General features: G+C 39.4%; 4 protein-coding genes across 5 annotated transcripts in view; 2 read left to right on the top strand and 2 right to left on the bottom strand.

Annotated features, from left to right (window-relative positions):
- Positions 1-6427, top strand: part of fam193a (family with sequence similarity 193 member A) — a 49451-nt gene extending 43024 nt beyond the window's left edge. For both annotated transcript variants that reach the window (XM_067441341.1, XM_067441342.1), the window contains 3 exons: positions 4164-5004; positions 5097-5178; positions 5447-6427. In XM_067441341.1, coding sequence (XP_067297442.1) covers positions 4164-5004; positions 5097-5178; positions 5447-5540 — 1017 coding nt within the window. In that variant the 3' untranslated portion in view covers positions 5541-6427. The remainder of the gene's footprint in view (positions 1-4163; positions 5005-5096; positions 5179-5446) is intronic.
- A 92-nt stretch (positions 6428-6519) lies between these two features.
- Positions 6520-27381, top strand: part of sparcl1 (SPARC-like 1) — a 37216-nt gene continuing 16354 nt past the window's right edge. Inside the window, exons 1-2 of the mRNA XM_067442684.1 lie at positions 6520-6612; positions 6804-6921. The gene's annotated coding sequence lies outside the window, so the exon portion shown is untranslated. The remainder of the gene's footprint in view (positions 6613-6803; positions 6922-27381) is intronic.
- Positions 19139-23684, bottom strand: tnip2 (TNFAIP3 interacting protein 2). The gene is made up of 6 exons (XM_067442682.1): positions 22995-23684; positions 22271-22564; positions 22079-22168; positions 21636-21914; positions 21385-21501; positions 19139-20593 (listed from the first exon to the last, which is right to left on the bottom strand). Exons 1-6 carry the CDS (start codon positions 23313-23315, stop codon positions 20351-20353), a joined length of 1344 nt encoding a protein of 447 aa, XP_067298783.1. The 5' UTR covers positions 23316-23684; the 3' UTR covers positions 19139-20350.
- The window catches only part of scpp1 (secretory calcium-binding phosphoprotein 1), a 2733-nt gene continuing 957 nt past the window's right edge, over positions 25606-27381 (bottom strand). Inside the window, exons 5-9 of the mRNA XM_067442681.1 lie at positions 27008-27037; positions 26879-26914; positions 26744-26782; positions 26591-26656; positions 25606-26505 (exon numbers count right to left, since the gene is read on the bottom strand). Coding sequence (XP_067298782.1) covers positions 26077-26505; positions 26591-26656; positions 26744-26782; positions 26879-26914; positions 27008-27037 — 600 coding nt within the window. The 3' untranslated portion in view covers positions 25606-26076. The remainder of the gene's footprint in view (positions 26506-26590; positions 26657-26743; positions 26783-26878; positions 26915-27007; positions 27038-27381) is intronic.

Genomic DNA, 27381 nt, shown 5'->3' with positions numbered 1-27381 from the left:
ACAGGGCAAATACATTAATAGTCATGACTAAAATTTCCAAGTGGAAATTTCTTCAAAATCTTGAAATTAACCGATAATGACACACAAACTATCATTTTCAAATGTCAAAAGTAAGAATAAACTAATTTAAGTGCAAAAAGTGCCCAATATAAGTGATTAAAAAAAACAATGCAATTAGCAGGCATTAGCCTACACACATTAATGCACACACACCACAGCCAAAATGTGTCATTCACTGATACATATTGTATCATAATCCTACTACCACAAATGAAAAAGAAGGCGTTTATCTTTGTGTTGTGCTTCTTTAGACAGAACTACAGTAGCCTATGTATTTCGTGAAGTACAGATTTATAGAACATAACGCAGAACAAATAGATTAATCGTTGATTCAAACCTCTTTCAGCAGCTGTCGGGACAAGTAGAACACAGTCAGGTTTAAAAGGTGCTTGTCTGATCAGGCCACTGTGCACCTGATGGACAGGAGTCATACAGTATATTTGAGTCATTCAACTGTGCTCTTAAAAAAATCTGGTTAAAAAATCTTCGAGTCACAGGTGTAGTCCATGTTTTGAGAGTTGGTTCACGCTCCCACTCATTACTGTATATTTATATCACTTTGGCATAGCGATCACTTGAATGAGCTACAATTTTGCACTAAAAACCTATCATGAATGAGACGTCTCCCTGCTGATCGCTGATTGGCTGAAAGTACGTGCTCGTTGGCGACGTCAACACCTGCCGGCTGACTTTACGCTGGGCCTGTGTGTGTCACGATGACTGATTTTATGGAGTAGGCCTACATGAACATTTGAGTTTGATATTAACCCATTAGACTGTAAAATTCAGATGTTTGAAAACCGCCAAACTGACTCCAAACCAGCCCAAATTTTGTCCACCCGCCCAAACCCATTTTTACCCACACAATCAAATTCAAAACCGCCCAATTGGGCGGGAACATCTGGCAACACTGCTCGGATGAGTGCAGAGACTTCACCGCGCATGCACGCGAGTCCTCATTCCAGTCTTCTGACGAATATACCCGGGTGATGACGACAAAAATGACTGTCATACAACAGCACTCGCATGTATTGAACACAGTTTACAAAGAGAGACTGTTTTCCTCGCTTTTCTTTTATTATCACTGTTGTAGGCCTATCACTGAGAAGCCAGCACGTGTATCCATCGACAGAAACATTATTTTCAAGTTACAACCCATATTAAAGATGCGTTGTCATCAGATGTGAGATCAACCGCGGTGCAAGTGCGTTACCGGCACCTTTTACACGGCACCCCATTTGGGAAACGCTGCCTTGTATATATTTATGTGTGTGTGTGTGTGTGTGTGTGTGTGTACACTCACACAGGCATATTGATAAATGTATAAATTTATGAATTGTATATTTTAATAAAGAAACGTTTGATTTTTCACTTAGATTTATTTCTCTCTCACACACACACACACACACACACACACACACACACACACACACACACACACACACACACACACACACACACACACACACACACACACAAACACTCACTCACCTTCTGTAACATACAAGCTCCCATATATACTGTACCAGCTCAGAATTACTGTTTTTTTAAAGGCCTAAAGTAAACGTTATAATTCCAGGTCATTCCAGCATCTTACATTACCCTGTCAGGCTTGCAACTGGGACTGGGGAGCTAAAATCCTTTAAAAAGAACTGTTTTGCACAGCTTCTTGCGTATGCTTGCACTCTGTAACTCCAGGGTAGTTAATTTTGCGATGTGTTGTAGCCTTACTTTGTGAAATAGGCCTACAGACACCACAAATGACACAAGCATGAAATGATGATGTATAAATTGTAAAATAGCCTAAATTATTGTTCAATCTTACTTGTGAAATGTAATCCCATGCGATCTGGTATCAATATTGCGTTATTGCAACCGTAAGCTGCATAAAATACAGGCATAATTGCTCGCTCTCCATTGACTCTGAATGCTAGCGTTGAGTGTCGAGACCCAACCAATATGGCGGCGATGCTGGATCACATCATGGGGCGTCTACGTATATAATGTCTATGGTGTGAATGGACCAAATCTAGCGGCCAGGGAACAAATGCCGGGTCGCATTATCCGTGTATTTGCCGGAATCGCAGTGTAAAAGGGGCTCATGTAACGCTCCCTCATTGAAATGCTCTCGCCTGTGTGTGTGTGTGTGTGTTTGTAGTTCTTTCTTTCGCTAGACCAACTATTGTTCGCTCTATTACAACTGCAAATTAGACAAGCATGCATCTTATATTGCAGCCAATCAGCTTTCGTGTTATTGGCACGAGCCTCTTTCGTACCCCACAGACGCATAAAACGGATTTTATTCTTCAGCTGAGTCTGACGGTTGTTGCAGTTCCGCGATCGTAAACACGAAGGGCGAATCTTTCTCACCATCTTGCATAATGTCCAAATAAAAGTATAATATACCCGATTGCACTAAAAATAGTTAATAACAGTGATGAAAACTCTAAACTCTGATGTCAGGCTGCGTGTTTGCTGCCTGTCAATGCTCGCGCGAGTGTATTGAATGTGTTATTTCTAGCCAAACGTTACTCTTGAATGATCAAATATATACATTATGCATATGTCCATATCCTGACTTGAGTTAAAAAGTTTGGACGTGTCAGTAAGTACTGGATCGGCGCATTAGTAAGTTCTCAAAGTGAAAGCAAACTAATATAGCTCAACAACAACACAAACGGGGAAAACTGCACTACACTTAAAGGAACACTCCATCCTTTTTAGAAATAGGGCTTATTCTACTTTGCTACCTTTAGATATGTGGGGAAATGCATTTTAAGCTAGCTGCGACCCTGCCAAACTAAAACAATGCGTGCACTGAGACAAATGCCTTTGCCCACATATCTAAATGTCTAAAGAAGTTGAATATGCCCTATTTCTAAAAACGGTGGAGTGTTCCTCTTTGTAGATATGCATATTTATTTGTATTTATTTGTCCTATTGTCATTTGTTTATAATTATATATTTTATTACTGACCGATTACTTGATTACGCATTTGCTTGAAAACTTTATATTAAGCAATTGCTTATTGCTGTAGTTCACTTTTAAGATGTTGGTCATATTTCCCACCCCAAGCGATCGTGTTATTAAAGATAGATAGCACACCACTGGACCAGCCCTTTTTGTTTTTGTAATAGGCCTACCAAACAAGATTCATGCATTTTGTTAGTTTTATTGCCATGTGTGACTATTGTGCATCTAACATAATGATATGGTTAATGTTGCATCCTAATTATGAAAAAAATAAAAATGTTTGCAAATTTATGGAAGTGACCACCACAAAATAAAAAATAACTTTGGTAAAAAAAAAAAAAAAAATTATATATATATGCGCTAATCCTGGTGGGATTGAGCTATGAATATTAAGTTTACTAATACTTTGTTCAATTTAAATAATAAAAGATTAAGTAGGCTAATTGAGTGATTCTGCATTTCCTATGCATGTTTTTTTAATTTTTTTATTGCGCAATATAGGTCTTAAATTGTATTCATAAAAAGGTCTTAAAAAGTCTTAAATTTGACTTTGTGAAACCTGCAGATACCATTCAATGTAATCTGACTCGTGCTGCGTTTGTGCCATGACACTCCCTCAGCGGCTAAATCACATTATATTGAACAAATATGTTCAGTTTTTAATTGTAGTGTCTGTACTCTAACTGAACTGATTTTATGAAAATGAATGCGGTGGAAAAGGGATCCAGTCACATTGATTAAGTAGCGGTTGCTTTGGGAGTGGCCTCTTAGGGCAGTGAAGCATTCTGGGAATTGTTGTCCTTCATCCCCATGAGAGAAAAATACATTTTCTGTCTTTTCTCACTGTCTATTAAGCACCAAATTCAAAAATTTCACATTTCTTCTACATTAATGACCCAGTTTAAATACAGATTCATCTTCCCAGCACTGAAGTATCCCTTTAAAGTGATAGCATCAACCAATTGTGCATTGACCAGTGATCGTAATCAGCCCCAAAATTCCTTATCGCAGCACCTTTAATATATACAGTACAATTACAAAACACACTAGTCATGGGATCATGTTTATGTTTGTATATATATATTGTGTGTCATGAGATCAACTGTATGGGTTTTTTGTTTGGTTGCAGCTGGAGGAGAAAGCACGGTTAGAGGCAGAGGCTCGGGAACTAGAGGAGCAGCAGCAACTTCTAAAGGAACAGAGAAGGCAGCAGGAGGAGGAGGAGGCGGCCCTGAAGCAGGAGCTCCTCCGTCTGCAGGAAATGCAGCATTTGCGGGCATCTAAGAAGAAAAAGAAAGACAATAAAGCCAAGGAGGTAACCAAATCTGAAAATCCTTCTTTCGTTCCAACAACCAACAACCCTCAGCCTCTTCAGCAAACTGCACAGAGCGTTTTAGAAAAGAACATGCAGAACGGCAAAGCACAGCTACTACATAGTCTCATCCGCCTCGGTCCTAAGGAGCCTCGTCTAGAACCTGAATCACCTATCAATGGGAAGAATGGCCCATCGCAACAGCCAAGCCCAAAGACTTGCAAAGAGAGACCTTTAGAGTCTCCTGCTTTCCAGAATGGCACCACCTCCCACCCAGAGTCCTCCCATACAAAGGTCAAACCCAAACAGCAAACAAATGGCTCCAAAACCAACGGTGAGGCCACAAAGAGGCCAGCCGAGACCTCCAAAGCTCCAGAGCTTCCCAAAGCTGGGAATGCGGCCAGCCCTCAAACTGAAGCCAAAGCCAAGCAGAGAGCTTCAGAGGAGTCGATGACCGAGATCAAGAGGGAAGAGAGGACTAATGGGAAAAAGCCACAGAATGGAGGAAAAGACGAGAGGAACTCTCCTGTTATCGAATCTTCAGCTTTAGACTCTCCTCAGCAGAATGGCAAAGTCCCAAACAGCGAGTCCCCTCAGCCTAAAAGCAAAGCCAAGAAGAATAAGAAGAAAAAAGCAGACAAGATGAATAACTCAATAGGTGAGTGTTTTGAACTGCCACATTTTCTGAAAAGGAATATTTTACAGTTTGTCCACTTTTGTACAAGTCATAACTCTCTGATTCTCCAACAGATGATGTATTTCTGCCCAAAGACATTGATTTGGACAGCGTAGAAATGGACGAGACTGAACGCGAGGTGGAATATTTCAAAAGGTACTAATATTAGGTTTGGTATTATTCTGTCATATTGTGCGATCACAAATTTCTGTGTAAAAACAGGTTCATTGTCAATAGTGATGTATAAAGATCTGCTCACATAATAGACACTTTCAAACCAGGTAGCTTTCAAACTGGTGTGGCAAGTTCACCGCCTCACGAAACTCCGTATTGTGCGCATTCCCATTGTAATGACTGGATTTTTTTGACCTGGCATTAATGACCTTTTGTTCCTCAATGAATTTATCCTTCACCCTTTCCGCAGGTTCTGCTTGGACTCTGCACGACAGACGAGGCAGAGGTTATCCATCAACTGGTCCAATTTTAGCTTGAAGAAGGCCACATTTGCTGCCCACTAATGGGTCTTCCTTTCAAGAGACAATGGCAGGAATCGACAAGCGTTCCCCTGGATTCTTCTTTCTCTCCCACGTTTCTACGGACTGACTGCTGACCCCAGTGCTGCTATGCTTCAACCGCTCCTCTGGTCTACATTATCCATGCCGCCTTGCCTTGTCCTTGTTGCTGTGGGCTCTGCAAAGAACCCAAAACGGGCTTCTATTCCTGCAGTACTTCTGGAGAGAGAAAAAAAGAGCAAAGTCAAAAAAACAACTCCAAAATGCTACTCTATAAGTTTATCCCGATTATTTTGGTTTCCCTTTTCTTCTTTTAAAAAGCGTGTGTGCTTTCTGTCAGTGAGTGGGCCGTTTCCCTTAGGTCTGTGTGTCATGTTCTGGGTTTTCTCTGGCTTTATGTACATTTGGATGAAGGCACTGCAAAAGACATGCTTAAAGAAAAAAGATAATTATATGAAAAAAAAAGATCCTTTTATTCAAATCAACTGTGGCTTTGCTCACCTTTGCACCTAGCACTGCACTTCCTCACAACTCGTCAAGAGAATCAGACTGGTCAGCTTCACGTCATGTCCCCTGGCTCTCCCTTTATCAGGAGAACGGCTAATACTTGACAATGTTCACGTCAGTTCCATTTAAAATTGTTCAGAGTAACAACTGTGTTCAAGTTACCATTTTATTTTTATTTTTTCCTTTTTTTTTTTTTTCAACTTGTACCAAGCTTGTATCAGAATACTTTCAGAATTGAATCGAAAAGAACAATACTCACACTATCAATCTGTTATAGAGTGTATATTGTATTAACACTGAAGCCGGACTGGCTACTTTTTAACATATTGTTAAGTAATATTAAAATCTTGTCTTTCTTTTTGAAAGATGGAATACAGTAGAGTGGCAGGACATTTCTGTGTGTCAGTTGTCTTTTTTCCATCTGCATCTCATAACACTTGCCAAATTCCTAACCTTATCCAATCAAGGGGAAATACAGAGCCAACTACAAATCAACATAAAAAGGAGCAACCCTAACACCCCTAATTTGCATTACTTGGCACCTTGCAAAGGGTCCGTCCCCATCTTTCTGGTAAGAACGGATGCATATGAAACACCACAAGCATTTTAATTCAGTGTTTACAGTTTTACACTGGCTCCATCTGCATACTTAAACAGTGATAATAATAATGGCTATCCAAACATTTGCAAAAATGTCACAGTCATTATGAATAGTTTAAGGTTTATTTAGCTTTGTTTTCTTTCCTGTTACCTTATTTCCAGGGTGTGGCAGGCACAATCCTGGTTCAGGCTGGTTTTTTTTCCACTAATCAGTTAAACCATCTTTTCCGGTCCAATCAATGAGCGTTGCTGGACGCAGTATTATTGTTTCTGCTGAAAGGTAAGTGTATGTTGAAGGAAAAATAACCTTAAAATAAAAGTATTTCATATTGCGTCATTTAACACTACTTATGTAAACTAAGCGTGCCCTACTGAATACATATTGAGATAAAGGTGATATTTATGCTGGCAGCTGGCTTCTATTTTTTCTGATGGCATTTCAGGATAAAAACTCCCATAAAGGGTGTGCGTTAAAGTCAACATGAAATTTAAAGACGTTCTAAATGTTCCATGCGTTATTGTGCATGATTTTCCATTTTAAGTTATTTTAAAGGAATAATCCCCTGCAATATTGTGATGTTTTGTCAAACTAGTAGTTTTGTTTTTGTTTTCTCTTGATTTTAATACTATCATTAGCTTGTCAGAAAGACGACCCATCAAAGGTGAATCATTATGTTTGATAAGTTAAAGTTTATCTGACAACTCTTAATAGTTTAGGAATTTTGGTGCTGTGTGGGTCATTGTAGCTAAACTTTGCCTGATGGTGACCCCATTCGAGGAACTCTGAAATAAACTTTGAACAATTTTTATACAAACTTTTAAAAATGTTAAAAATATTTCCGTTGGTAGTGAGAGATTTAACTTGGTGTTTAATGTGACAACATGATTTTAGCTTTCACTTCTAAAGTGCAACGAAAAGTGTGATTACCTCACTCTTCAAAATGTATTGGAATCACATTTTAAAATGGGAGGGAGGGCATATTTTTAATCTTCGAAACTACTTGACAGACTATTTCTAAACTTATGACTCCCACAGAAAGGGAACTTTTGTCACTATCCGTCATCATCAAACTTTGTTTTATGTAGGGCTTTTTTTTTTTTCTTCACTTCCTGCCAAAAAAAAAAAAACTTTTTCAGTGTGGTGGAACGCCTACCTCCTTTTAGTGTGTAACAAACAGATATAACAGGTTAGAGAGACTATTGCTTGTCTTTTTCTGGAAGAAATGATCTCATTTTAGTAACTGATGATAATATATTAAAAAATGTTCACACCATGTCATTCTAAATGGAAAGTATAAAGTTAGCACCTGGTTTATAGATAATTTCGAACTTACATTTTATAGTCAAATAAATGTACATTTATTTTACATGTTAAAATTGAACAAAAGTATATGTAGTGAAATTATTAAATTAACTAAAATATTTATTTATTTAAATTTAAAAATCAGCATGTTTGGCTGGGAAATCAGAGAATGAACAATGGGAGATTTTGAATCTCCTGGAAGTGATTTTGAAAGTATGCCCATGATGCAATGATGGAGTTGCCTCATTTTAGTAAAATCTTTTTAGTAAGATATTTCTGGTTGATGCCATATTCATTTTGTACTTTCAACATGAACTTTAATTGTTTTGGCTGAATGAGAAGAACAAGATGACTTTATATACACACACACACACACACACACACACACACACACACACACACAAACACAAACACAAATATAGACATTTGTGAATTAAAATATCACGAGTATACTTTTTTCTTTTCCTTTTTTTGTTTGTTTTTTTTTTTGCATTGATAGGCCATCTGGCGCAAGTAAAAGTTGATCTTTAATGATTGTGCAATATGTTTGGACAGAAGATGAGACAGAGTTCTTTAGTAAAAGACAAAATAGTGTAAGGGAATACTGGATGCTAAACAAAGAAATACCACAATTTATCAAGACCTTGAAGCAGAAAGGAGGGAGAAACACCCAGAAACACACATGGCCGCTGCCTTCGATTAAAAATAATGGCTAGTGTGGTGGCTGGGATATATGTAAACCCAGGGGCGTAGCCATTTTTTTAAAAGTGAGGGGGACAGGGGACAGAAATGTCGTAATACCATATATATATATGTATGTACATATATATACGGTATATGGTATTACGACATTTCTGTCCCCTGTCCCCCTCACTTTTAAAAAAATGGCACAGAAATGTCGTAATACCATATATATATATATATATGTATGTACATATATATATATGGTATTACGACATTTCTGTCCCCTGTCCCCCTCACTTCTGAAAAAATGGCTACGCCCCTGGGTTTACATATATCCCAGCCACCACACACATACATATATATATATATATATATATATATATATATATATATATATATATATATATACATATATATATATATAGGACCGATATAATTTATCGCATCTCTTGCTTTTAATTTGGTAAGATATCAAATACACTGCTGATCAATAACCATTAATATCTATAATGTTTTTTTTCCTATTTTTTATGCCAATTTTATGATTGGTTTATATACTACAAACACTTGTGCTTTAAGTCTCCATAGATTTTATGCAATGTAAAAAAAAAAAAATTAAAAATAAATTCTGATGTAAACCAGCTGTTCTCTATGTGAATATATAGTAAAGTGTGATTCATTCCTGTAATCAAAGTTTATCATCATTACTCCAGTCTTCAGTGTCGCATGATCCTTCACTAATCATTCTCATATGAGGATTTGATGCTCAACAAACAATTATGAGTTGTAAACAGTTGTGCTGCTCATGGTGCTGCTTCATTTTTGTGGAAACCATCTAAACATTTGTGGTAAAATAAAAAAAGAGAGAAAGTAATACTTTTATGATCAGATATGCATTAAATTGATCACAAGTGATATTTTTAATATTACAAAAGATAATTTATTTAATAAACGCAAATAAATACTGTCCATTGAACTTTCTATTCATCAAAGAATCCTGAAAAAATGAATTTATCATGGTTTCCACAATATTTTTAAGCAGCACAACTCTTTTCAACACAGATAACAATCATAAATGTTTCTCGATTATAAAATCATCATATGAGAATGATTAGTGAAGGACGATAGCCGCTACATACACTCTGAGAATAGTAGCCGCCGCCCCGGCTGCAAACTTCTCCTGCAGAAACTCCAGATCTGTACAAAAAGGGCAGTCGACTGGACTTCTACTGTGGGCCGAACACCGTGCCTGAACATGCGAACCCGGAGCCATATCAAGATCTAAACTATAAAATTTAAAGGTCTTGTTCTTCGCGTGTTTTCGAAACTTTGATTATGTTTAAAGTGTGCAATATAACATGAGTTCATGTTTCGCGTGTAAAAAAACACTGTATTTTTCACACAGTTGACATATCTGTACAGCGCTGTTTTCTCTGTCCAAAAAATGGCCTGATGATTTCCTTGTTCTATGAAGTCCCTCCTTCAGAAATACGTAACAAGTTCTGATTGGGCCAGCGCTTCCCGTGTTGTGATTGGACAGCAGCTTAGCGCACTTTGCCCGGAAAGGTCCCGGCTCTTACCATAACGGGGAGATGCAAGCGCTGAATGCGCGCTCTTCTCCACGTGGGAGAGCAACAAGACCACGCCCCCTTTTTTGCGTGTTCTTGTGGGAGGAGGGTTAGTCAACAAACGGTTCTAGTGACATCATTCCTGCCAGGAAGTGCAGGGGTGTAGTCCAAACCAGTCGTTCGCTGTAGGCTTTGAAAGGGAACTTCTGTTAAATAAAATATCTCGCATGGCATTGAACTTTGAGCTTTATAATTTTACAGGTATTATTTACGCTCTAACAGCAACATTTCACACTAACTAAAGTTTGAAAGATGGAATCGCGAAGAATGGGACCTTTAACAAAAGTGTGCGGTGAGGACCATCGTGCCACAACGTAAATGAGTGCCTAAGAAGAGGCCATACCTCTAGAAAAGTGTACTTTAATGCCCAGAGGTGAAGGAACCCCACGCACCTCATAAGCTAAAGAGATAGCCTTTGTCACCCAATGTGAAATGCTCTGCTTCGACGCGGCCGGCTCCGAAACACACCAGCAACTGGTTAGACTTCCTCCAACCACCCGAACAATCAACATACAGCTTCAATGCCCTAACTGGGCAAAGCAAATATAACTTCTCATCCTCCGATGCTGCAAAAGGCGGAGGGAGGAAAGAATGGAGGATGGTGACCTGCAAGTGGAAGGATGTGGACATAACCTTGGGCACATAAACCAACCTGGGTCTCAGAGAGACCTAACTAGGCCGGGAGCAAAATCCATGCAAGCCTAGCTAACAGAGAGGGCTTGCAAATCCCCCACTCGCTTAAAGAAGTTAGAGCCAATAAAAGAGCAACTTTTAAGAGTCAGAACCCGCTCTCGAGCTGACTCCAATGGCTCAAAGGGAGCACTCGTCAAACCCTCCAGGACAAAAGATAAGTCCCAAGAGGGTACACCAGGGGAGCGAACTGGCCTCAGGCACTTGACCCCTTTCATAAAAGATGAGACTAAGAATGCTTCCCAAATGGGTATCATCCAACTCCCTGTGACATACATACACTTTGAGAATAGTAGCCGCAGCCCCGGCTGCAAACTTCTCCTGCAGAAACTCCAGAACTGAACCAATAGGGCAGTCGACTGGACTTCTACTGTGGGCCGAACACCGTGTCTGAAAAACCCTTGGAAGAGTAAGCTTCCTCGTAGAGGGGGCTAGGGCATTAGCGATGGTCTCCTGCACATCTGCTGGTAGACCGGCCCTTAAGACTGATGGCCCCTGGTAGGCCACATCCACAGTTTCCAGATCTCGGGACGAGGATTTTAGAAGACTGGCCTCGCTCTCTCTCACTCTGCACAAAACTGCCGGAATCAGCTTGATGGGCGGGAATGCATAGAGCTTCAACCTCAGCCAGGGGTGAGCGAACGCATCCACTCCCAACGGCGCAGGAGGACTTAGTGAGAACCAATGCGGGCATTGGGATGACTCCTACATAGCGAAGAGGTCAACCTCCGCTCTGTTGAACCGCTCCCAGATCCGGGCAACTGTGAGGATTTAACATCCATTCCCCTGACTTGAGTTTCTGCCTCGAAAAGGAGTCTGCCGCGAGGTACAGAACTTCGGGGATATGGACTGCCCTGAAGGATAGGAATTTGCCCTGGGCCCAAAGGAGGAGATGGAACGCATGCCTGTCCAGGGTGCGTGACCGAGAGACCCCTTGGCGATTCACATGAGACACCGCCATGTTGTCTGTCCTGACAATGACATGGTGCACTGTGAGGAGGGTGAGAAAATGCCGAAGGCCCAGGGAGACCGCTTGAGTCTCCTCCATCCAGATGCCGCACGCTGGACGGCCTTCGAATACCGCATTCCAACCGGTGAGGGAGGCGTCCGTCGTGATGATCTGGCGACGGAAACGACCCGTGCTGACACCTCTTGAGAGAAATGGAGGGTCTCGCCACACTGATAGGGCTCGAAAGCAACCTTGCGACTCTCAGAAGGTGGTAGGGGGATCCTGTAACTCGGATCCCTGCATGTTTCATCCACCAATGGAAGGGCCTCATGTGTAGCAGCCCCAGAGGAAGGACCTGGGAGAACTGAAGTTTGTAGCTCAGCTGAATCATACAAAGTGCCCAGGGTGACACTCCTGGAAAACGTTTCCACTCTTGGACGAAATGAGAAGAGGAGTAGTGAAGTGCAGTGGGCATACCTGATTAGGGTGCCGAACTGGGACTCTGTGGAGGGATCGTCCGGCCACAACGGAAAGCCGATAGCGCCTGTATGCGGCGAGGAGGCTGCGATGACCTGAGTGGGAAACGCAAGGTCCACTGACCGCTGGAGAGAACGAGCCGTGTCTCCTAGAAAACGGGTAGTGGAAATGTCATCCGACGGACTCGGGGAGAAAGCCTAAAGTGTCTCCATTCCCTGGCATGGGAGTGGCGAGAGGTTGAGCTGACCCGCCCCTCGAGACGCACTGGCGGCGAGTGTGAAGGGGGTTGGCTTGGAGAGCGGCCAGAAGGCGGGCAGAAACGCTTGCGCAGTCTGACCCAGCCCTGAACGTTCAGGGCGACTCTTTTCCCTGCCCGGAGGGTCAGGAACGACTCAGCGGCGCGGGAGCGGAAAGCTACTGCCAGGCCGCTTCATCTGCACCGAAGAGGTCTTTGTCGTGGAAAGGGGAGACCACGAGCTCCCCAAATCGTGGCAGGTGGGGATGACTCTGGTAACTCCTGAAATTCCTCTGAACGGAGGGTGCTCTCTAGGCTGTGAAGGAGGGGTGCTAGAAGAAACTCTAGTTCTCCTAGGCTTGAACTGCCTTTTTCCCATTAAAGCCCCCTAAAAAATGGAGTGCGTCGAGGAGGAAAAACGAATCTCAGTGAGGTTTAACCAAAGGTGGCGTAAAGCGGCCACCAGACCAGCCATCGAGCGCCCTACTGCACGCGGTGTGTTTAGTAGCCCGTAAGGCCAAAATCCTTGGCTATGCGGAGCTCTAAACAGCTGAAGATGAGAGGCAAGTGTGTCTTAGATTGCCGGAATCGAGGGAGGCCTAGCCACCTCTGGCGTGCGGCGGGGGAACCAAACCTCTTCAAGAGGGAGTACATAGCGATATTCGCATTTCAAAGTGCCCTGAGCCGCCTCACGCACTGCTTGGGCAGGCACATATACATAAATATATAAAATAATATATAATGTATCACTTACCACACAGGTCATCGCTCGAGTAGAGCGAGTGCACGACGGGGCAACGACGAAAATCCATCGTATACTTCACCAGTTAGGAGAACAAAGTTCCGCCATCCGTGCCTGTTGAATTAGTGAAGGAGAAAGATGTTCAAATCCAGTTTTTAAGGGTCAGATAAATCGCACAAAGGGACCTATGCTACTGCTTCGTGAAAGCAGAGAAATCTGGGGAGAAGATGGTGCGCGCGCCAGTATAGCTCAAAGGTGATGAGCTAGAGGGGCAGATCTGGGTCATCAGCCAATGAATTGGCATAATTCCATAAGGGCTTCAGACAATTACGCAGCGTCAAAGTAAACCTATGAAAGAGAACTACCAACATCTGTTGCCATAATTTTTGGAATGACTTATCACAAGATGAAAAAATTCTTTTTAGTCGCATAACATCGGCTAATGGAAATGCTATCATTGTGCAATAGTTTTTTATCGACATTTAAGAAATGCCACAAAAGTTTTGCGCATACCTGTAATGGAGACGCGGCTACCATATCCTAGTATGTTCCCTTGCCATATTCACCATCCGAATATAACCTCAACTGTCCTTTATTATCCTGTATTGACAGGAATATGTGCAGAGAGATGTCTAGAATCAGACTTACAAATAGGGACTTGAACAATAAAAGGGTCAGAAAGAGAAAGGAGAGAGCTGGGATTATTAAAGAGGACTCAGTTATTTGTAATCACTCATGAAGATCTTTTCATTGAGGATGGCCCAGTGCTAAGGAGAAACAGAGCTTAAGAGGGAAAACCCCCATCGTTCCACATACTGGAATTGACAATAGAGTTCTGATCGCTCTTATCTAAAAAACAACACAACAGGTCGTGATAACTCTTAAACAGTCAGTAAAAACATCAGTGTTTAATAAGGTGGTGCTCTTTCAAACAAGTTAGCCAGTGCTCGGAAATTCCCTGCGTTAAAGATTAAAGGCCATATTTATCTGTTCTGACATGGCATTTGGCAAAGTTTTCCTAGCCGGAACAGCATGGCAGGTGAAGTCGAGGATAATAACAACTAGACAAGCTTCACCATGATAGGCTAGTTGCTTTTCTTTCCTCCGTTGTTGCAGTGCAAGAGTCTCAATTTGGGAGCTATTGTGTTAGTATTTTACTGTAAAAGTCATGTGATCATGTGACCTAATTATTTCCACTTTCTGAAGGTGGACTGTGGTGTGTGTGCTTTTCTTGTAATAGATGTGTAGACCTCACATTATTGTAGGTGTGTGTGTGTGTGTGTGTGTGTGTGTGTGGGGAATCCCTTCCAGCCTGCCTTTCACTTCTCCAAGGAAAAAGGTTTCGTTAAAGAACAAAACTACAGCGGGTCCCACACATCCATCACTTCAGCTTTTTCGCTAATCTCTAGTTCTAGTTCTGAATGATTACTCGGGTAGAAAATTGGCACCGTTCTGTGCAGAATTGCTGCGGCCACATGCATCTTCCGAACTGTGTGCTTGTGCGACGTCATTTCGAGAGTGGTGACTTGACTGAAGTAGAGAGCATGAAACTCCTGCTGGAGTTTTCCCTTCTACCCCCGTGGCAGCTAGCTAGGGCCGTGTGTCTGACCTCATCAAGGGTTTATTGACTCAGGGGACCATGATGATCCTTTACATGTCTGACGTGATTTTGTAAAAGCTGAATATGGCCCTGAACTGATGACTGGTTTCCCAGATATAACAGACACATGCGACAAGGGTGACAAATTACTTTTTAAGTTGACAATTCACAGAATTGCTCGTCAGGAAACATTTGGTTAATGCTGCCACTTTATTAATCCTAGTTGTATTTATATTATATACATATACAAATGTCACTGGCGCTTATGGTTCCAACATGTCACCCACCTTAACTCCCAAACAAAGTTTCAATTTGACCTCACTATGATAAACAATTATTATATTTTTAGAATTCCATTATTGCAACATTGTTAGGGTAAGTAATGGTTTCCAGGTCATTTGAATTCAGACAAAAAATTAAAATAAAATAAAAGATTTGAAGTACAGTGAAGAAGTCTGTAATAAACTCGGTCTGTCATAAACTCAGTCTGATTCAAACGGTTTTGATGAACACGTATTAAATCTTTTTGAAAGACTTTCTGAAAAGATTGTAATTTCAATCACAATTCAGAAATTTCACCTGCAGTACTGTGCTGCTGATGAAATTTGTATAACGTGAAGGGAAAAAAACGAAGTATACTTTCGATTTAAGAGTCAATTTGTTCGCTGTTCGGACATCACTGCTGGAGCTGTGCTGCTTGTTGTGCACAGGGAACACTTTACAATGTAATGCTCTAACAATGTAATAAATTGCAGCAGTGATGGGGAATTTTTGATGGCCAACTTGTAAATTAGAATCACCCTGGTTCTTTAGACAAAAACCCAACAGGTTTTTTCCATTGGCCTTTGGATTGCAGACAATAACCTTTGTCTTTCTAATTTTTCAAACCTTAAAAAAAAACCAGAAGTAAAAAGCTTATGCTATAACCAAACTACACTGTAGCCGCATGACTGCAAACTTTGCCACTGTATGGCTTCCAACAACTCTTAAAAAAAGCATTTTTCCTGAAGGTTTGAGTTTGAATAGTTAAACCATGCGATTATAAACACAATGAGGTTGTATAAGTTGACTTGGTGTGATTTTGGAGTGAGACCTGAGTTTCAGTAGTCATGTCAAAGCAATAACTAAATCAGCATCCTATCATCTGAAAAATATTGCAATAATTAAATGCTTTGTTTCCAGGTAAGACTTGAGAAACTCATTCATGCTTTAATCACCAGTAGGGTGGACTATTGTAATGGTCTTCTCACTTTCCCAAAAAGACCATTAGACAGCTGCAGCTCATTCAGAACGCTGCTGCCAGGATTCTGAGCAGAACCAGAACACAACACAAAACTTTGCGCAGATTTCATCCTAAAACTGTACGTACCTACAAAAGTTAGCTTTTGCGTATACACAAAAAAAAATCAGATTTATAAAACCATGCGTACGCCAGAACCTGCGCAAAAATCCCTTTATAAATCACAACCAGCAGCAGATTGTGCATACGTTCTTCTCCACCCTGTCTCCTCCCCGAAATCACCATATATGGAGCTTACAACACCTAGTTTTACAATGCATGTCCTCATCTGCATATTATTTGCATGCATATCCCCGTCCACGTGACACCATGTTTAACACTGTCAAAGGTAAAAGACATTGAAAAATATTAGATACGGAGTATAACTGCCATTTGTGCCTTACACATTACATTGCTGAAAATCATCCATAAAAACAAAATTGTATAAAATACTTCTCAGGTATTTTTTTTAAATAAAGTGTTATTTTAATAAGAAAATATTAATTTTAAACACTTCAAATCAAATAAAATTCATGCAGTTTTGCTGATAATGTCCCTGAATGAACTTGTTCTCTCCTTATTCTGCCATTGGCTTGATGAAGCGACAAAAAATCGAAATAAAAAAAAACAAAATAATGACTTTATCCGCCAAGATATTGTCTTATGTGTAGGTCTTGGACATGAACTCAAACGATAGCGACGCTCCTCCTCTTCCGGGTCATGTATCTGAATGGGGGATCTGCATCATATTCTCACGCATGTGTCGAGTTCACGTCTATAACTTGGTGGATAAAGTCGTTATTTTGATTTTTGTGCGCACAATAACTATTTTTGTCGCATTGTAAAATTATTGTACAGCCCCTGTAGTGAAATGGACTTTCTATCGATGTTTTAGTGCCTTTATGGGTCTTGTGAGTGGAAATATACTGAATGCCAATGGAGGTCTATCTGAAGCCTTTCTCAGCCCTCAGCTTTCAACAAAAAAATCTTCATTTGTGTTCCGAAGATGAACGAAGGTCTTATGGGTGTCCAACGACATGATTGTGACATGATGTTGATTATTATTTTTGGTTAGGTCTGTCTGACTGAAAGAGAAAGGGAAAGGAGAGCAGTGTGTTTCGCTTTATTCTGTTTGTGTTAGCAGACAGTGCAAAGAAGCGGACTCGAGAAAGGGGAGGCCCTGTGGGGCAAGGGTAACATCCCCAACAGGAGCCCGTCTTGGTCCAGGAGACATTGCGAACCTGCTCCGTCTCTTCCATCACGGATAGGGGTACCTGAATTTAGAATCAGGCAGATAGGGATCTAATCATCACCATTTTATTTATTTATTTTCAATTCTCTTTACAATTGTTTTAATTATCCTTGTTTATTTTTAATTCATAAACATGGTATTCTTATTTCTTATGCTGGTTTTATCACTAATTAATTTCTATGTTGCACTTTGAATTGCCATTGTGTATGAAATGTGCTTTATAAATAAACTTGTCTTGTCTAGTGCTTAGATGAGTTTTCGATTTGGTGTGATGTTCAGGGCTTAACTTTTTGCTCACGAGCTACTGTGGCTTGTGATTTTCCAGTCACTCCATGGGGAAAAACAGCCAAATAGATATTTTTAATATTATCTCATAATTTGGCAGCAGGTATATTAGGATGCTGTCACCTTTAAGACCTAATGTGCTGATCCATTATATTAGTTCTGAGAGGTGGCTTTATGTGTGTGCAATTTGGGTGTGAGCACAACACAAAAACTGCAGATATATATAGGAAATTACTCGCAATCCCACACCGAGATTCAAGCCCTGCTGAAAATACCACCAATATTAATCCGGAGCAAATCAAACGAGTGGACGAGGAGAGGCGGGTTTGTGTATCTATATTAGAGAGCGAGAACACGCAGCTGGTATTGTGTATTTTGTAGGATATTAGTATTGGAAGCGTTTCAGATATTTCAGTATCTATTAAACAAAATTATATTTTTGACGTCAAACTAAGCTGTCCACTAAGTTACACTTAGTTTTTATTTCAGATGTTTCTGGTCTCAAAGATCGCAGATCTTTTTTAAAGACTAATGTATTATTTATTTTTTTTAAAGACTAATGTATCTCATTCAACCAGCTATAAAAAGTGACTAGCCACTGCTGTTTGGTGGGTTGGTAGGTGTTAATGTTCAGCCTGGGTAACCAAAAAGGTCTCATTTGGCCACTTGTTAGCAACAGCTTTTTCCAAGACAAGCAAAAGCACAAAGTATTTTATGTTGTAGAATAAAATGTGAAAATCACCACATTGACTTCAGGACAATGGAACCGGAAATGCTAAAATTATTGTGGACGTTTGAGTTTTGGCCAACAAAAATACATCATCCCAGCAGCACTCTATTGACTATTGCCATAAGATATTACATAAATGCATAACAACGCACACAAGATTTTTCGGACTGTCACCAATGGCAAATATATAGCATTTTAGTCGCAGTCTGAATCACTTCATAAAGGCTCGGATGGATATGTGTTGCAGGCCTCTCAAAACTACGGCAGTGGTTAAGCTACAGTACTAAGTACAAAATGTGTAATGTTAAATAGACAATAGTAATTTGATTAAGTGAATATGTCTTTGATAAAAGATAGTTATAGACACTAGCCCCTTTAAATAGCCAGTCCCACTATATCCCTCTACCCCTCTTCTGCTATTCACTTCCAGGCCTCAGGACAGCTGAGAATTTGCTGCAGTTATAGCCTGTCCATTCAGTTGTGCTAGGGAAGGGACTTTCCACCACTTGTGCACATACACACTCTTTCGAATCCCATGGGACTTGAGTTTAATGCTTTATGACACACTATGCCTCATGATGTTACCAGCATTATCACAACTATCTCAGTGTCTGGCTTCCCATATCTTACTAATAATTAACTTCAACTGCACAAATGCACTCACAGACAAGGTTTAGAAAAGGATCTAAGCAAACATTTTATTAAAAAAATAAATCATCTTATAGTTATCACATTTCTATTTTACTTTTGTCATAATTCCTTATTTTCAATTGATGTTTTGTGTACGTCTTTAAACCCTGTAAAAGTGTGCTGAAATTGGAGGCCATTTTGTCAGACGCAGCAACTGAGAGACAAGCGTTTCTCATCTCAATTTACCAGGATGTAGGGAACTTCCTCTCTTACTTAAAACTAGAATGTTTTTAACTGCAGAGGGGGATCAAATGTCAAGTACCTCACAGTCAAAAGGTGCCTAGAAGTCTGAGAAAGTAATATACGTCAGAAAGTTATACGTCAGAACCATGTCACATTTATGATCAGAAACTGAAGTTTGATTATATATCAAAGTCAAATATTAAATGTATTATTAATAGTGTGTGCTGTGCTGCTCTGCATTTCTTGGTACAAATAAAATTGTTTTTAAAATTTAAGCTCAAGGCAATATACTTAAAAAATTAAACAGAAAATGAAACACGGAAACATTACAATGTTTCACAAATAGCACCATGACAAAAGTATGAATTATATTCAATATTCTAATAATTAACAAGCTTATGTATTAAATATATAAGAATATGTACTTTATCACCTGTACTTGGAAATAATTAAAATAGCCAAAAGTGCAAACCAGCTGATAGAGAATACATATCAGTTAGGTATATGATACCCATTTTACGATCCATCTGAATTATACACAGATCTGCAGTACAGCATTAAGCGAAATCTGATTGAAACTCGTACCATGCTTGAAACCATGACACCAAACAAATGGCAAAACCCAGTGACTTATAAACCGCAAATGCTTAAGATTGAATCACTTCACAACCAAACCATCTGCGTTCTAAATGACAGCCATGCGAGTAAGCATTTGAACTGGAAATGACCAAGCCAAAGTCATATTCTGAGTCCTATGCCTCAAGCAACCTTCTTAACATCAACCGAGTCCACAATCGAAAATCCAAGCCTACAGAAAAGAAAAAAAAGAAACAAAAAAAAAGCTCTTCCTTCGACTCCATCCTGTTTAAACGTGCCCCTGCCTTCATCAACACCCTGTCACGCATCCCACAGTCTGCGAGCTTGTAGTGATTTTGTCCTCAGTGCTTTCTGTGCCCTGTGAAAAGTCAGTGAGGTGAGAGACTCACAGCTTGGCACACTCGTCCCAATGGTTTAGGTATTCGGCCGCGTGCTCATCGTCGTATTTGGTGAGACACCGAGGGCACTGTAGTTCAGCAGCTCCCTGCGGTGCAGTGTTACTGATAGTCCTCTTTGAGCTTGTTTCTGGGGGACTGTTCCTTAGTGGTTCGGCTGTTTCCGCCTGGCGGTGGGTGACTTTTTTAAGGCCCATGTGAAGTCGGCGTGACGGGGAGGCATCTTGGACGCTCTGTGTGATGAAGAAACAATGCATGCTATTAGAAGGACATTACCTTTGGTTTAAAAAAACAACAACAAAAAACTGGTGCTGGTTTGGGTTATTTAGTAGTACGACAAAGAATGGGGGGAAATTATGTTGGTGTTAAATAAAAACATTCAATCTATCTAGATTGTAAAATATTTATGATCTTATTGTGAATGAATCATCCATCTATTTTTAATTTTTTACCTAGTAATGTTTCATCAGAAAGACAGACTTCTCTCTGTTGTATGCTGAACTTCTCCAATAATTTAGTTATATCTCCAAACCCTCAACCGCAAGTTCGCATTAATTATTGAGTGCAAAGTCCACATCTCAAAATCAAATCATATAGTCCCATCTCTACATTTTTGGTAATACTTTACATTGAGGTTTCATTAGTTAACTAACATGAACTAACCATGAACAGTACATTTTTATTGTATTTGTTCATCTTTGTTAACGTTAATAAAAAATACAGATGTCCTATTGGTCATGGTTTGTTCATGTTCGTTTGCAGTAATATTTTTGAGATGCTTTTTCAGATTAATTTTTTTTAGTCTGTTTGGGTTTAGTAATAAATAAGGATACAAGAGTGCTTTCAAAATCTATTTCAAATCATTTTTAAACAATATATTTTGTCAAAATATGAATTATTCATCTGTAAATATAATTTGTATTCCGAGGAGTCATGACATTTTACAACCCAGACTAAGCTTGTCATAAAAAGGTCAAATTTTCTTTTTCATTCTTTTATCAAGGCTTTTTTTAATGATACTTGCCTGTGTGCGTATTTGCAATTGAAGTCGCCCAACTTCGTCTTGAAGGTCCAGAATTTTACCCTGAGCCCTCTCTCGGTCTGCCCTCTCTGATTTGAAGTCCTCAATATAGGCCAGAACCTATATGAGAGAACAAGGACTCGGTTTATGGGCAGCAAACCAAGCCTAACTACTTCTCATCTGTGCTGTAACAAAAATACAATGACTTCCTGTTTAAAAGAAATTCAAATTCTGCTAGTTGAACTGATAAAGACCTGCTGCTCAAGCATCAGAATGCGCTCGTGGTCTCTTCTTGTATTGTCATCCCTCTCTCTACCGAGTCTCTCGCACTCCATCATCTTGTCCTGCAGGAGGCCGTTGAGCCGCGCAATCTCCTGCTGGATCAAAGCCGTGCCGCCCACAGCCTGATTTTGGGTCAGGGTCGGACCTGCGGATGCCAGACCGTTTGACTCTTTCAACTTTTGACACAAACCCCTCACGTACTCCTCTCTACTGGAGTCATACTTCTGCCACTTTGAGTTTAAACTTTCCACCTGAGATGGAACAAAAACATGTATTTATGATGTGAACAGAAAAAAAAACTACACAATTTTCCAAGAATATTTTACATTGCTGTTTGTTTCCATAAAAGTTACAAAGTGACATTTTCTGCATATGACAAGGGTAAATCAAATGTCAGTGATCATGTGATCCTTACATAGGCGACTCTCTTTTTAAGCTGGTTATTTTCCTCTTCTAACTTGCTGATGATGACATTTAGATGGGGAACTTCGGGGGAATCTATTGTCTTAAGAAGATAGAAAAATGTTATACATATTATTAAACATCGGTTTCTAAGTTTTTAGAAGGTGATCCAGATTTTGCAGAATGCTGATAGCTTCCAACCCACCTCATTAACTTGAGCTCTCTGATCTGTCATGGCTGTCTTGCTCTTCTCTTTCTCCATGTGCCCCAAAAGCTCCTGGCACACCTGCACGGTGGCCCCCAGTTGGGCCCTCAGCTGCTCCGCTTCTTCAGCAAGAGAGTTGCAAAGCACGGCCCTGGTGGCCTGTGTCCGGTCCCTTTCGGCCAAGGTGGAGCGTAGTTGTTGAATCTCCCTCTCTTTCTCCTGCTCAGGCCTTTCCCTGATGGTCTTCAGCTCTTGATCCTTCTCCTTCAACTTTTCTTTCAATCGCTGAATCTCCTGGAACAAGCAAACAGTCAGGATACTCTCTCATGCCGGTTTTCTGATAGTTCAGATGAACGTGAACAAGAAATGCACTTGTTTCTCGCCACAGCGCAAGCATATACTGTGAAGTATCCAAATACTCTTAGAGACGAACAAATGGTACAAATCTATTGAATAAAAACAAACATCTTAAATCATGATAAATTGATTTACTGGTCAGTCTCGTTTGTTTTAGAGCATTTAGGGCACTCTAGGAGACCAAATGTATAAAGCTGTATATATTATTCACTGTTATTATGTTTTCTTGAGGAATTCAACTATTTTACATAGAAGGTATAGCATACACTGTTTTAGGGTGGTTGGTATGAAATAAAAGAAAAAAAATCAATATGATGATTGTTTGCATATAAGGAGGAACACAAGTGAGAAATGTGTTGTAACTTACTGTTTTACTGGCTTCCAATCTCTGGGCGGTGTCCGCCTCTGATTCCGTGAGTTTTTGCTTTAATTTGCAAATTTCCTTACACAAACTTTCGATTAGAGATTTCGACGGCCCTACAATATACGGATCCTCTCCCTCAATGACCACGGTTTTCTCATACTTCCCCAGTCTTGCCTTTAAGTCGGCGATAATTCCGTCTTTGGATGTAACCAAGAGATTTAAACGAGCAATTTCTTGTTGTGTTTCGTGGTAAAATGTGTTGAGGGTAGAGCAACTGCGCAACTTCGCCCTCAGCGCCTCGTTCTCCCTCTTCATCTCATCCATGCTGAACAATCCGCTCGCGCGTTAAAACGAGTAGTACATAAACAACGAATTTCCCATATATTGTACAGGTTTGAGTGTCATGGGCTTACGGGCTTACAGGCGTCGGCTGTAGACCAAAAGCAGAAAGCTTCAGCCTGAGAGAGCCTCACTCAATTTCGAAATTATCTTATGAAGAGGGGATTTCCTTGCGGGGACTTCCCCCCGTCTCAAATTGGGTATATTTTTTCTCGTACTTCACATAAAAAATAGTTAGGTAACAGCCCCTATTTTAGTATTAAAAGAGGTTAACTCTGGAGCCGTGTGCGATTTAATTGTGGTTTTACACTTTTTAGAAAGTTGTCTCTCCTCCTGTGTGATATCAGGTTTGGGAGATCACAGTTCAGCTTGCTTGACGCCGCCTGGTGCGTGTGCACGAAGAATGCGCGCTACCCACGCCAGTGACGCGATACAAAAAAACTAAAAACTAGTTTAGACAGCTTCCTTGATTATAATAGGGACACAGTTTAGTTTTTTCGCGTGGCTCGCGGACTATGTTAAACCCGGGTTTAACTGGACTTCAGCACGCTTTAGTCATATAAAGTTCATATCGTTCACGCGTGGAGCTTATGAAGAGCTGCCTGTTGAACTTGCAAGGTGGCAAGGCTTATAAAAGCTTCTTTATCAAAGAAGATAAGACATGAACAAAAACATTTTTCTCATTTTTAAAAGTCCACCCAAAGATGAAGATTGACCATAATTAGGCTTCTCACGCTCATGTCGTTCCAATTCAAGCCTGTACGTCTTCTGCAAAACACAAAAGAAGATATTTTGAAGAATGTTTGTAACCAAACAGCTTCTGTTCATATTATCTCACTTTTTTTTTTTTATCGTGGAGTTCAATGGAAACTGAAACTGTTTGGTTCCCAACATTTTTCAGAATATCTTTTTATGAGGGTGAGTAAATGGTGACACTATTTTCATGTTTGGCTCGACAATTCTTTATAAGTGCAATTTAGGAACATGGTCTGCAGTAAAACAAAAGAAATCAATATACACACATAATTTAAATGTACAAAACACACACATTACATTATTACCTATGTTTGACGCTTAAATGTGAAGTGTAAAATGAGTGTATTCAGCATCTTATTGAGATCATGCAAAATAATTGTGTGCTAATTTGACAAATTGACTGTGTTGCAACTGACCCATATTATTTTATGCACTGCATAACGTTTAAATAAAATACCTAAATAAGACAAATGTTATTGTGTTGTATTGTAGGCTATACAGTATTTTTGTTGTAGGCCTCTGATGATATATTTTTTTACGGTCTATGGATTAAACAATCAGATGATTTCCTGCTCTATGTCAGTAATATTTTTAAAATATATTCTAACTGTAAAATCTGAGGGAATGCATACCTGACAATTTCATGTGGCCTAAGCTTTTCTTAAAAAAAAAAATCCCAATTTTTTTTACTTTTTTAAATTTTATTTATATACACTTTTGTAGTCCCATATAGTAAAATTGTTAAAAGTTTCAGACCATCCCTCCTTGTCATAATAGATAGTGTGCCTGCCATTATCTTGGATCACATTATGCCAATTGTCTAGACAATGAAAGCCAGCGGTGCTTAGTCTGTTATCTGAAGATTGAACCATAAAACAGTCATTTTAATTATACAGTAATTAACACACTTACAATGTCTAAACCCTCATTCTCAGTATAAGGAATCTTTATCCCTCTGCCAAAAGCAGCACACATGAAACGGCAGAAAGTCCCGCTTGGTGTGTAATGTTTGTATGAGTTTGATGTTCTTCCTAGGGAAACCCCACCTCTGTACTTTAAAGTTTGCCACCATCTTGTGGTATCAAAACAGCAATGACATGTGTTTGACAGACATGATATATTACTTGTAAATAAGTCAATCGCGCACACGTATAATTGTTGCAATATTCTATGCTTAAAGTGCTCTTTCATAGCTTGGTGTTACACAACAGTCATTTCAGCTCTCTATACACATTTTTATTGTTTAGACATGCTTTTGCAAAGGTATGAACTAAATCTGTGAAATTATAGGCAATGGAGTTGATAATTACTCTTGGATTGCATTAGGGCAACCCTTTCATTTTAGGAATGTGGAGGTGCTTGCGTTTGCAACTTTTTAGCATGAATAATTCATGGGGGGAAAAAACAACCACTGCATACTTTTTCTTTCTTTATTTGAAAATGGTTAATATCAACAGTAAAAATAAATGACTATAAAATCTATAAATAATAAAAAAAAAAACAATACTGCACACAATTTGCTAACACTTTACAATGTGGTTTCATTTGTTAACATTAGTTAGTTAACATGGACTAACAATAAACAATTCTTACAGCATTTAATAATATTAGTTAATGTTAAACATTTACTAAGTTAACAGTTATGTTAACTAGTGCACTGTCAATTTACATTTTATTAATTAACATTAATAAAGGTTAATAAATGCTATAAGAATATATTTCTCATGTAAGTTAATACATTAACAAATGAGACTTTATTGTAAAGTATAAAAACAAAATATCATGTATGCATAAAATTAATAATAATGTTGACTGAGGTTCCTTAAAACATTATTATTAACATTTATATTAAATCATATTCTATAAATTTCCTTACATACCCTCCTTTAAATATTTTCCTTAATAAAACATTCCCATTTTAATATGTTCCTGGGATTTCCACTTGCAGATATCAGAGCATCGAGTCATAAGATTATGTGTTAAACTGCTGCTATGGCTCAGTGACATCAGGCATTAGGAAGCCATTGAAAGGGTCGGTTGCACCATCATCACCGATGTCCTGAGGAAAGTCTTCCTCGCTGTCACAGTCTTGGCTGTCATCCCCGGGAAGGCACTCAGTTGAGCGACTTTCGCTATCATCAGCACTGTTTTTGGACTCGGTGCTTTCACTGCTGCTGCTGCTGCTGCTGCTGCTGTTGGTCGTACTATGCTCGGTACCTTCAACACTATAGCTGTGTTCGGTGCTTTCACTCGTGTCGGCACTTTTATCCTCTTCCTTTGTGCTCAGAACAACCGTTTCCTGGCTTTCACTTGACTCACTGCTACTAGTGGGCTTAATATCATTTTCGTCTGGCTGGCTGGTCGCTTGCACTTTGCCGCTGTTGTTCGTATGGACCCATTTGAGGGTGTAGATCCAGCCCTGTATGAATGTATCATGATGGTCATTATTCTAGTGTGACCACACACTTTGTATGATAGGCTACATAAAATGCGATGTTTCTTACCCTACGGACGTTCTCTTTGCTGCTTTGAGTGTTATCTGATGTAAGTGCAGTCTCGCCTTTTCCAATCTAGATAAGCATAAGACATAGGACATATAAACATGCAATAAAAAGGCTTTAGAGCTGTTGTTGTTATAGGGAAACTACATAACTTACCAGGCTTTCCACAGAATGGCTTTCGCTCTCTTTAGAGATCTTGAAACAAAATATAAAAAAAATACATTTTTAGTTTTACTCATCTATAGAGGTTTTGTAAAATTGTGAAAAGATATGAACAGTTGTTAGTTATACCGATTCATCTGAGTCAGATTCAAGCGATTCTGAGCTCTGTCAAGAAAACAGAAACATTGTCGTTAGAAATCCTCAAGAGAAATATAGTATATTCATTACATTTGTTTGCATAATAGTCTTTGCTCTTACATTGCTGTCGGAGGCATTTTCCTTGGATTTCTGTAAAAGAAATACATTTATTTTTATATAAATTAAAATAGTTTGACCTCATAATGGCACAGACTATTAAAAATCCAAAATATTCTTAAATTTTTCGAATGGTTTTCCGCAGCAGAACTTTTGTACTACATAAATGTATTTGTATATAGGCCTAGTTGGATATTCTTTCTAAAAAAAAAAACATTTATCTTATTATAATCATATGAATCATTTAGTGTCATGTATTTGCACTATTGCGTTGCTAGAGATTTTTTTTCTAGTACAAATTATATATATATATATATATATATATATATATATATATAATTTTTTTGATTAATTTTTTTTTCGTTTTCTGGGGGGAA

The sequence above is a fragment of the Pseudorasbora parva genome, chromosome 4 (genome assembly GCF_024679245.1).
Source record: "Pseudorasbora parva isolate DD20220531a chromosome 4, ASM2467924v1, whole genome shotgun sequence".
NCBI lineage: Eukaryota > Metazoa > Chordata > Actinopteri > Cypriniformes > Gobionidae > Pseudorasbora > Pseudorasbora parva.
The sequence above is the reverse complement of the archived record's forward strand: the minus strand, read 5'-3'. Positions and strand labels throughout refer to the sequence as shown.

What these genes read in the sequence shown, in the direction of transcription:
- tnip2 (XM_067442682.1), bottom strand. Translation starts at nt 23,315, where the DNA reads ATGGATGAGATGAAGAGGGAGAACGAGGCGCTGAGGGCGAAGTTGCGC. An exon ending in AGAGAGCTCAAGTTAATGAG is followed by an intron (nt 22,169 to 22,270) that starts GTGGGTTGGAAG and finishes TATCTTCTTAAG; the next exon opens with ACAATAGATTCCCCCGAAGT. An exon ending in AATTGCAAATACGCACACAG is followed by an intron (nt 20,594 to 21,384) that starts GCAAGTATCATT and finishes TTCATCACACAG; the next exon opens with AGCGTCCAAGATGCCTCCCC.